This window comes from Pleurodeles waltl, chromosome 9 (assembly GCF_031143425.1).
Source record: "Pleurodeles waltl isolate 20211129_DDA chromosome 9, aPleWal1.hap1.20221129, whole genome shotgun sequence".
NCBI lineage: Eukaryota > Metazoa > Chordata > Amphibia > Caudata > Salamandridae > Pleurodeles > Pleurodeles waltl.
In genome coordinates, this window is record NC_090448.1 from 776620610 (window position 1) to 776632681 (window position 12072).

General features: G+C 43.1%; 1 protein-coding gene across 2 annotated transcripts in view; it reads left to right on the forward strand.

The window, feature by feature from the left end:
- Positions 1 to 12072, forward strand: part of BBS1 (Bardet-Biedl syndrome 1) — a 373242-nt gene that overhangs the window by 109706 nt on the left and 251464 nt on the right. For both annotated transcript variants that reach the window (XM_069207969.1, XM_069207970.1), the window contains 4 exons: positions 1924 to 1996; positions 4673 to 4804; positions 5261 to 5367; positions 8338 to 8458. In XM_069207969.1, the coding sequence (XP_069064070.1) occupies positions 1924 to 1996; positions 4673 to 4804; positions 5261 to 5367; positions 8338 to 8458 (433 nt within the window). The remainder of the gene's footprint in view (positions 1 to 1923; positions 1997 to 4672; positions 4805 to 5260; positions 5368 to 8337; positions 8459 to 12072) is intronic.

The following is a 12072-nucleotide window of genomic DNA, read 5'->3' on the forward strand; positions in this document are numbered from 1 at the left end:
GGCACAGCATGGCCGGGTCTCGACCAGGTTTTGGAAGGGAGATCAGCAGCGCCTCCGTTCAGAAACGGAAAGCATGGATGTAGGGAGTGCCTCCTCATACATTTTCAGTAGGTAAGGGGTAATCATAGGGGCATAGGCTTTGTAAAATTCAGCTGGAAGGCTGTCTGGGCCCGGGGTTTTACTGGTGGCAAGGGCACATATACTCTCCTGTAGCTCGGCCAGTTTTAGTGGTACTGCCAAGTCCTCACGATAGTCATCTGTGAGGCAGGGCAAAGGAAGTGCAGCGATAAATGCATCACATTCCACAGGGCTCGCCGACACCTAAGATTGATACAGGCGTGTATAGTAGTGTGTAAACTCATTGTGTAGTTCCCGTTGGGTATTCAGCAAGGCATCCTCCACAGAGCGTATCACCGGTACCGGAGCGGCGACGCTCTCCTGATGTATCAGCCATGCCAACAACCGACCTGATCGGTCGGCTGCGGTATGCATACAGGCTGAGTGTGCGCAGTAATTAAGACAGAGTAGGCGCCTCAACAGGGATATTCGCTCCCTAAGGCTGTCCGCCAGTGAACGCCATCCCTCCGGTTCTTGTTGCACGTATGTTTCTTGCTCTAATAATGCTTCTTCCACTTGTGTTAGGTTCATTTCAATCGCCTTGCGCATGTTCCACTGTAAACCCAGACAGTGACCCTGTATGTGACCTTGAGTGCGTCCCATTCCAAGTGCCTTGTTGAGGCCGTATGATCATTGATACCAAAATATACCATGATAGCTCTACCGAGTGACTCACGAAAGTTTGGGTCTTCTTTATGTTGTTGGTTTCTCTAACTGAAAATGGATTTTTCAATGTACCTGGGTGATTTTGGATTTTGTGTCATTTTTCGGTATTTTGAACATCTGTGTTTTGGTTAGTTTGTTATTTTCACTATGGAGACATTGGTTTGACTGTATGATGAGATTGTTGTTTCTTGATCATGTTTTTTGCAGTCTTTAAATTAGTAGAAGAGTTTTTGTTTTTGCCTGGATGATTTTTTATTGATATGTGATGGGCTTGAGTTTGTTGTGGTCTATGTTTGGTATGGTTTGTTTGTAATGGTCTAGAGTACTTAGCGTTGATATTTGCATTTTTTATTTTGGGTGCATTTGCATTATTCTGGTATTGTGGGTATTTAATAGTCTGCTGCTTTTAATACGTCTGATTTTATTTGGGTTTCAACTAACAAATGCGTTTTAATTGTTAATGTATTCTATCTGATTTTTTTTTTTTCCTTGCATAGAGAAAGGAATTTGGTACCTATTTGTGGTTGTTTCTTGATTGTAGTTTGGATATTATTTTGTCTGGGTCAATGGCTATGTGGCTGTAATTGGTTGATTTGTACCTCTGAGCAGTTTCTAGCAGTTCCTGTGTTTGTGATTAATAGGTCTATACACCTATGGATATTCAGTAACCGAAGGAATGCGAAAATTGGCTCTGGTTGGGGTGACACGATCAAAGAGCGTTTATATTGGTATGGGTTATATAGTAATTCTAAAATGTATACCAGTGAACAAAGCAAGACTAGATCTGAGCATTACAATGCGTATAAATTAGTGGGTTTGGACAATAGTAGGTATATCTACCCCTTAATGTGGCTGATCCCTTGATTCTTCAATTTCTTAATTTGCCTGAAGAATACCAATGCAGACGGAGAAAAATGTGAATTGAAATAACATGTTGAACTAATATTACATATTTGTTGCAGTTTTCTGCAATACTTTATATCTTATGATTGGATTAGACATCTCTATGAATTTGATGTTTCATGGATATTTTCTTTTCCATTGTATAATTAAATGCCATCTGTTTCTCATCCACACTAACCATTTTCTTAATGTAGATCTCACACCATTTTTCCCCTGTGACTCACTCTCTCACTTCAGATTCCTCATGTTGGACCTGCCAGAGATGGAGAGCTTTGTCAGCCTGCACAAACATCTGCCCATCAAGCGACAGGTATGTGATGCCAACGGAAGAAGTCCATTATCAATAGAGGTGAAATCTTGGGTGTGAGGTATAGAGGAACATCACAGCTTCAAAGTCTAGTAAATGAGGTGCAGTCTTATTTTTCCATTTGATTTTACCATTCTCTCGGAGGTGATGTTTTGTCATTTCTGTTCAACGTTTTGGATAGAACCAATCGTCAGTACTTTAATCTTGCTGTATGTGGTGGTGTCCCACTGCCCAATTTGTTTTTCACTACTGTGAGGCCTACCCCTCCCGTAGGATAACATTGGGGATTCCTTATTACATACTCGCCTCAAACACCACTGTGAGAAATTGGGTTGTTGGTTGACTTTGTGTTCAGTAGAATCAGTAATGTGAACATGCATTTTTGCTTGTGTCATGGGAGTGGATCCTAGTAGCACACTCATGTAAAGTTCTTTGTACTTAAGTCATCCTTGGCCTGCATGGGTTGTGTGCAATGCAAACAGCACATGACACTTGTGCGTGCATGCCTAGTTGCAAATGTGTGCATGTGGATGGTACATAACATATCAGCTTGTGGGTTCCATTTTGGAGGCCTAGGGACTGGAGAGGTGAGGAATGCAACCCACAGACAGGAGGTGTGGATCACTGACATTTCCTGAGGCTAGGGTGGGACACAATTACAGAAGGGGGAGGTGCTGAGCATCCTCTATGCACATCAAGTTGCTCTTTGATTCTATTGGGGCTTGTGCTCATTGTCTGGAAGATGATGGGGCTGATACAGTTGGCACTATCAGGGAATATGATGGAGAGAAAGGCTAGTCCCTTGAACGTTTATTGGGCATATTTTAGCGGTGACTGACAGCCAGCTGTGATCCCCGTTTACTCTCTTGGCTTGTGTTGTGGCTCATCTAGAATTAGAGCCACTGCTTCAGTGGCAGACTGTCTCTTTGACAAAGGGCAGGCCAGATGAGAGAGCGCATCAAAGGAGCTTACAGTCCCAACACGAACTTCAAAGCCCAGACAGTAAATCACATGTTTGGGTTTGGAGTACAAAGGTGGGAGCGTGTGCCCTATAATTTGTTGAACAGCACATCTTGTCAGGGAGGGTAGATCTCCAAGACTTCTTGGTGCTGCAAGCAGGACTTGGAAACCATGTTTGCCAGTCTCCCATCTGGGTGAGAGGCCATCACCCAGGAGCCAAGAACATGTGCCCTGTGCCTGGAGCACCAACCTTCTGCATGCCTGCCAAGACCAGGATGAGCCCCAGAACCGCAGGAGTAAAATGCTACAGCCCTCATGGTTTGGGACAGAAAGTCCTACTTGCCCCGTGGCCCTCTGAAAGGATTTCTGACTGCACCCTTGCATAGAAAGCTGTCCATCACGTCAGTGCTCCTTATATTTCAGAGCTGCTCTGTTCAGAACAGTGTTTGCCAAGAAGCATTCCTTCATAGGTGCCACTTCTGCTGCCTACAACTCTCAATTCAAAGTCACTAGAAACAAGTCGATCTTTCTTACTTTTAGAAAACACAGAAAAATCCACCTTTTCTTCCGGTCTTTAAAACAGTAGCCTCCAAAATGTATACTTGATGTCAAGAGAAGAATGTGTCTGTTACCATAATTTTCTTGTAAAGGTCCTTCCAAACATGCAGGTTGTTATGTATTTTTTTTTATTGTTATATTTGCCACTTTTGTATAATGTAACTATGAAACCAAGTTTTTTGTAAAGCGCCCTATTACTCTTTGGCTCTTGAGCGTGATAGAAGACTATTTAATAATTAAATAAATACATACGGTGTTGTCAATCTATCTTAAAAACTCTAGCTGACAGCATTCCTGAGTGGTGTGTTCATGTGAATGGTGATTTGTTGGCAGGTACTCCTAGGTTAACTTAGCTGATTTTTGTTTGGTGCCAAAGAGCACTACTCTGGAAATGTTAGGCTTATTGGGCTTCTTTTAGAGCTGTGCTTTCAAAGTTGTTACTAGCTGCACTGAGTGTGTTTTGAAAAGTGCTTCTTGTATTATTTGTGTTCCATAATGCATTTTTCTCATTTTAGCCAACCAGCATTTTTTCTAGCAGTTTTTTTTATTTGTGGTCATCAAAGTTAGGTACCTACGGAGTTCTGTGGTTGTAAACTCTCATGGGCTGTTATGCCACATTAATCACTTTCCAAAACCCTCCAGCCTCATGCAGGGGCAGGAAATAGTAGAAAAATGCCCTTTTTATGTTTATTAGTTTAAAAAAAACGTGTAGGGCGTAAATATCAAGTAAAATAATCCAAGCATGTGCCAATGAGTATGCCTGTACTGTCCTAATGCATGTACCATTGATTATGCCTGTACTGTGCAAATCTGAGAAAAGGTATGTTGGTAACAGGTTTCTTGCAGTTCTAGTTGGCTGTGCCATGTGCTTAACTGCCCAAGCAGCCTTCCTTCCATTCTCCTTGCCCTTAGGACCCAGAAGACTGAGGTGTGCTGAAGTATACCTGTACCCTGAATCAGACTTCAAAGCAGGATATCCCTCAGTACAACACTTTGTTGCCATAGGATAAATTCTGACTGCTGCTTGATATGTAAAGCTACACTGACATTTTAAAGGGAATTGAGATTGGAGGGCAGTGAGAAAGGGCAGGTGAACCTAAACATGAGATCCCTATTACTTTCCTTGGTCAAAGAATTCATTTTTTTAAATATTCTCTACAGACGGCGATCACATGTATGGGCACCCTGAAAAAGAATATGGCAGATGAAGATGCAGTGAGCTGCTTAGTGATTGGCACAGAGAGCCAGGAAGTATACATCCTTGATTCAGAAGCCTTCACTACCTTGACAAAGGTAAGATGTTATGTAAGGGTAGAGCAAGATACGATAATCAGTGTTACTTACTGATCCTGGCATGATTTGCTGTATTGGGAGTGACAGTCCAACTCGTTTTCTGGTCCCACATTGGATCATATGAAATGAGGTTGCCCCTATTCAATTTACCACTAGTGCCATAAGTTCTGCTTATGCAGCAGGGAATGTGAGACCCTACCGCTCCAATAAACAGTAATTTTCAGGTTAAAATTACGTTGATGGTCTATGTGCAATATTTGAAGGAAGCATTCTTAGACAAAATGTTTGCCTGCTTACAAACAAGCCTTGTGATTTGCACAGCATATTTCCATTCTGTCTGATGTCCGATGTCAATAGAATACTTAAGAGTTGCAACATTTACATCTATATCAATATGATATCTATAAAAGGAATATTGGAAATGTTGTGTTTTTATGTAGGTATCTATTCCCACAGGTCAGCCTTCCTAGTGTCCCTGTGTTTCTGGATGTTACTGGGCAGTATGATGTAGAGTATCGTGTCACCGTAGCTTGCAGAAACGGGAGTATCTACATCCTACGTAGGTAGGTATGAAACCAGTACTGACTCATGCCGTTTTCATTTCTCTATCTGCACAGAATAGGGTGTTAAAATTTCATGTGTCTTCCACTTGATTGCGTAATCACTAAATGTTGATGATGGACTGTGCATCAATCAATCAATCAAACAGTACTTATACATTGCGGCCAATCACCCCTGAGGGTATCTTGTCGCTGTGGTCTTGCTGTCTCTAGTTGAAGAGCCAGGTCTTGAGTCTCTTTCTGTCCACGAGTCAGGGTGAAGTTCACAGGTGGAGGGGGAGATCGTGCGATGATTTGGCAGTGAGATAGGCGAAAGAATGGACTCTGCTGTGGCCCATGCGAGGAATATGAGCAAGGGAGGCGGAGCACAGTTGTCTGATGGGATGGTGGAAGGTCAGGCAGTAGTTGGTGTAAGCTAGTCTGTGGTTGTGGAGGGCTTTGTAGGCGTGAGTTATCATCTTGAACTGGCATCTTTTCTGGACTGGGAGCCAATGGAGGTTTCTGAGGTGGGGGATGATGCAGGGCCGTTTGAGGAGGTTGAAGAGGAGTCTGGCTGCAACATTCTGTATGGTCTTAGATGGTGGTGCAGGTGTAGAGTGTCTTTCCCTAGTACAGTCTCCTGGTGAGGAGAGCTTGCATGACCTTTTTCCTGGTGTTGATGGGGATCCATCTGAAGATCTTCCAAAGCATGCTGAGGAGAATACCATGTAGACCAGGCTCTTCATGGTGAGTTTGCTGTCTAGGATGTTGCCGAGGTTGCGGGTGTGGTCCGTGGGGGAAGGTGTGAGTCTGGGTTCAGGGGCCACAAGGTGCCGCCCCCCAGTGTGGTGCTCTTCCCAAAGATAAGCACTTGTCCATGTTGAGCTTCAGGCAGTTGGACCTCATCCATTTGGTGATGCTTGTTATGACATTTTAGAAGTTTGTTCTGGTGGTGGCAGGGTTTTCTGTGAGGGAGAGGATGCATAGGTGATGATGTTGAGTCCATGGGTGTGGACGATGTCGGCCTGTGATATCATGTAGGGGTTGAACAAGGTGGGACTGAGAGAAGATACCTGGGGAATGCTGTAAATGATGCTCTTGTGCCTCTGAGGTAGAGGGCGGTAGCTTGACTCTCTGGGTGTGTCCTTTGAGGAAGGAAGCGATCCACTTGAGGGCGTCTTCCTGTTTGCCGATGTGGTGGAGCTTTTTGGTGAGGGTGAGGTGGGATACTGTGTCAGTAACACATTTCAAAAAGCACGTTGTGCTGTGTACTTAAATCTCCTCCAAAGACATCATCTTGTGAAAATGGTCTTTTGGCTGCTCGTCAGCAGCACCAACTGTAAGCTGTTGGCAGGTTTACAGAAGGTCCTGCTAAAAGTTAATTAGCTAAATGGTATTCATATAGTTATTTGCACTCAGTGTAACTAAATAAATATAAATTGAACATTATCCAGACTTTTTTTAAGTGACACATCAAATCAAGGGGGCACTAACTTTCAAAAGGCTGTTAAAAACTTAGGGCCTGATTTATCAAGCCCTTGCGTTGCCCTTGTTTTATGTAAGGTAATGCAAGGGCAACAAAATCCTTAACTCAGATTTACCAAGCCACGCAAAGCCATCTTGCGTGGACCTGCGCGGCTTGCTAATCTGAAGTAATGCATGACAGCGCAAGTCTCTGACATGCAGTGCTCTGCTCTGGGAAGGCCTCACACAGGTGGAGAATGAGCATTCCTACGCATCCACCCATGCGTTTTGCTGCATTCCCAGATGTACTAAGAGTAGTAATCCTGGGAGTTCTCCAAAATTGTACACCATTTCCAGATAGATAAACCACAAGGAGAAATATCTTTATTTCTCCTTGTTGTTCCCTCTTTCTAAGTGTGCTTCATTCTGCAACACACTTAGAAAGTGGAAAATGCTTTGAAAGATTGTTTTTGTGCAGGAAGGTGTCCCTTCCTGCACATAAACAATCCTGCCTGCAACACAGGCACCCTTGCACCATGGCTCGAGGGTGCCTACTTGTGCGCCAGCACAGTGAGAGAGCAGAAATGTTCCATATATGCAGCGCAGCACAGAAAGTTGTCTTGCTGCATTGCACTGTATCAAATATTGATAAACCTGGCCCTTAAAGCATTAAACTTTGAAATGTTAGTTTAATCCTATTAAAGTTACACAGGTGTCGAATCCTATGTTATTTTTCTAGTTCCTGTCTCAGAAAATCCCTCAGTAATTCAGGTGGATAATTTCAAAATACCAACAAAAACTGGGACAAATGGTTTGGATGCATACCATTCTTTTTAGTAATCTTATATCATAGGTGTATGTTCACATTACAACAGGAAATGAAAAGGTAAATGTTGGAAAGGTACAGTCCCATTCCCAGGGAACACACATACACTGTCAAACCTCTTCTACTCCACTATTGTTAAGCCCCTTTCTGCATCCTTTTAAACAGGCCTTATAAATTACGACTGCTTATTATGATGAATATACTTCTACAACTCCAAGTAGAGTTGAGCAAAATTATTAAAATCTAGATTGTTTTCTATTTACTGTATGACTTTGATGGTTCTTACCCACCTCATTCTGGACTGTTCTCAACAAACACTGGCAGAGCTGCGCCTACATTTCTGTATTGACTTAACCATTTTCATGGAAAGTGCTATATCGGAGGTTACAATATCTACTTTCTGGCACTTTCATGTCAGGGTCCAAGGTTTATTGGCAGAGACCCAAGGGAAGCTTGCCATGCTGCTGTCCCTTTTCCACTGGCTGTACAATGTATGTACAAACCCATTTGATTTGCATGCCACCATTCTCAAAGGATTATTCAAATATTGGACAACTTACAGGGTTCCGCCTGTCTGTTTTTATTACAAGTGATAGTGAAAGCAGGAGAGTGAATTCATTTGTGGTTTGCATGAAGTGTTTAGATACCCCACACCAATGCATGCTAAGCCATCTATAAATATTAAAGTGTGAGCTTCCTTTTAGAGATTCCAGGCGGCCTAAGAACTGCATTGAGCTGAACTCTCAACCAGTTGGCTTGGTGCGGGTCCATAAGAACATTGTGGTAGGCTGCTCCCAGGAGACGCTGCACGGTTACACTCAGAAGGTCAGTAGTCGATGTTCCACCACACCTTCTGCATAGACTTCATATGTTGACTGTTCTTCTCTTGTGTGCGTGTAAACCTTGCCTCTATCACTGTCTCTTGATTCACACGTTTCCTCTTCCTCAATTTCCCTCTCTCTCTTTTTTACTGCCCTTACTTCCTCTCTCTCTTTCTCTTTCACATCCATCTTGTTCACTTTCTCTTACTAATTTGTCTGAGAATATTTTCCTTTTGCTTTTCTCTTGTTGCCTTTGTTCAGACTCCTATCATCTTCCTCTTCATATTTTATCGTCTTATTCCATATCTCCTGCTACTTCTTGCTTACCTTTCCCTTTATTTCCTTGGCATTTGGTATTCTTTGCTTTATCCTTTTTCCTTCAACTCTTTTTTGCTGTATTTTCCATATTTTATAAGGCCTCAACTATGGGGCAGACGTTATTTGCCTCTAATGTCTATCTTATCATGGCTTTAGTACAGCCTCTTCAGCTGTTGACTCTGTGGTACAATGATGGATATTCACAGGCCTCAGGAGGTAGTGTGGGGTCCACAGACTCAAAACACAATCGCCCTGTAATGCAAAACTGATTGTCCAACCTACTGCTTTACTTTAGAAAAGAAAAGGACTTTATTACATGCACTTAAAATGGAACCCCACTCAGGAAATACTAACAAGCATAGATAAAGGAATTGGTGCTTGGTCTACTGCACCATGGGTATTCCCCACTGCTTCCCTATACCCGGGTGCCCCTCCTTTGGTGTGGCTAGGCAGATTCCCCCTATGATTAGAGTGTCTGAGCAGCACAAATCAAGGTCCTGGTCAGATTAACTGAATGCCGCTTGTGTTGAATAGAGGTAATTTCAGAACAGTTTATTGGAAATTTGCCCTTTCTCCAGGGTCACCCTGAATATTTTTTACCTTCTTGGTGAAACCTATTTTTGCTGGCTGTAGAAATCTGTGCACTTTACTTGTGTTTACCAGTGGTAAAATGCTTGTGCTCCTTCTTTCATCATGGTAATAATGGTGTATACCTGCTAGACATATTTAACTTACCTATAAGTTTCCAGCCTATGGTACCCAATTTTACCCAGGTCCTATAAGTTAAATGTCACAAGGGAACTGCAGCACCCATTGTGCCATCCACTACCCTGACCATGTAAACATGACTGCAGGTCTGCCACCAGTAGCTTGGCTGGGCAGGTTTTAACTGTAAATTCTACTTGTCAACACAACTCCTTTCAATTGGCCTAAACCTTTCTTTCATATATTTATAACCCACCCATAAGTAGGTCTTATTGCCCATTAAGACAGGGTGCATGGTATTTAAAAGTAGGACTTACAAAGGTTAATGTTAAATATGCCCTTACACTGACTAGCACATCAAAGCAATTTTTACTGTAGAAGGCTGAGCTGTTCCATAGAAAACACTGGTAAGCAAAATTGAATACAAATTCCATTTTTATTGAATGGGACTAGCTAGAAAAATAATTAAACAACTATGTTTAATAGTTGTTAAAATTCAGTTAAATGGTGAAGTCAGATTTGTTCTAAATATTATAGAAACATAACATTTAAAAAGTCACCTTTGCCTTGCCTGAAGTCCCTGGAAGCAATATCTGCATGTTGTTCTCCCACTGTCAGTAATAACTTATTTCGAGGAGCAAAACAATAGGCTGACCTGGATAGGCAGACATGACCCATGGAGTTGAATTCCTGGAGTCTCTGAACTTGATAGAATATGCAAAGAGGCCTGGGTGGATCCTTTTTTACTTTAAAGTGCCAGGCCCTGCTTGAATGTCACATTCTGATTAACAGGTGTGCTGGGACTTTTCATAATACACTTGGGACCACTTCAAAGAGGCTTCCCATGTCACAGGCAATTGTAAGCTGACATTTGTGCAGGATTCTTCTGTTGTGTTCCCAGCCAGACAGGCCCCAGTTACAGTGGGCCTCTTTTGTTATTACAGTATCACCGTCTGTTTGACAGGTCTGATGGGTTTACCGGTAACATTTCGGGTGCATTTGAAAGGAGGGAATCAGAATGCCAAAAAATGTATGTATATTCACTGCTCCACCTTGTTCAACTAGACTTCTGTCTCTGATGTTGTGGTTGGTACAGAGACTGTATCAAACTATGTTTTGGTGTTAGATGTGAGAGGACATTCACCATGGTACCCTTGCAAACACACTCCCAGCCGACAGAGCCCATGTTTGGGATGGCTTAAGATTTCAGCCATCTTGAAAATGCCCAGAGTGGGTAGGTTTAGCCACAGGGACCATACCTCATTAGTTACGACGTCTGCAGGGGTCTTAAAAACCCACAGGCTTGTGCCAGGCATAAATGTGGCATCTCCAGGCACTCACATCAGAACACTCCTGTGGCAGACCAGGTGTGGACTGAGCCTGGTGTCAGTGATCTGGCCAGAGCCTATAAGACTAGATCTGCTCTCCGTCTTGTTCCCAGGAGACAGAAGTATGCCCCAAGGGTCATAAGGTTGAGCTGTTAAAGCTACAGGGCCACAACTAGCTAATAGAGGGCCTTTTCTGTTAGCTGTTCAGCTGACCACGTGGCACTTGGACAGGACCCTCCAGTTGGCCTCTACCTGCCACCCTGCAAGTCTATGTGCCTGCCCCTTAAGGGCTTCAGAAGTGTACTCCGGTGGTGGTTTGGGGTCTTAAAAGACCAAAGTCAGAAATAAATTATTTTACCAGGAAGAACCTGCTTGATGTAGCCGACCTGGGCTCCATCGCGGTCAGTGATAAATTGAGCTTAGATCCTGTTCTACTTTGACCATGGACTATCATTAGCACTTTCTTCTTCTTAAAGCTATTTCAACATTAAACCTTAAAAAATCATATATACGGTTCCCCTATCTAGGTATCATTCTGATGTCATTTTGTTTATTAGATTTTACTCAAATTTTCTGATTAGTTTTGGGATTTTTGTGGGAGGGGATGCTCGCTTTGAGGGAGCTGCTTTGGTCAGTCCAAAAGCAAAATATTCACCCTTAGTCACAAAGATCCATCGATTTTTTTTATTTTTTTATTTTTATTTTTTGCCCACAATTTCACCCCAGCTTGGGCACAGTCATATGCAAATCAGTCTTGACCCTTTTCCCCATAGGAACAGTCCAGCGCAAACTGCCAAGCCAGCTCCCTGGGCCTGAAACAAGCATCCTGGGACCGGTTTCGGGATATCACCCCTCATTAGCCAGGCTAGCTTGAATCTAGTGGCGCGGTGAGCATGGGGCCCAATTCTGGGCATACCCTTTCCACTTAGGGTGACAAAAGCCAAAAGAACAGATAATGGATGGAATGCTGAACAATGCAAACATTCACCCATTCACAAAAGCTCTGTGTTTAATCCATCATTTTTTTTGTCAACCAGGCCTTCCCTGCTTGGACCCAGCGATATGCAACTCAGTCTTGACCCTGCTCCCCATGGGAACAGTCCAGCCCGTACTGCCAAATCGGGTCCTCCCTGGACCAGAAACAAGCATCCTAGGATCCGAGCTTTATGACTGGGGGTGAATGTTTGCATTGTTCAGCATTCCATCCTTCATCTGTTCTTTTTGCTCTACGCCTTAAGTGGGAAGGGTATGCCCAGAGGGGGTCCCG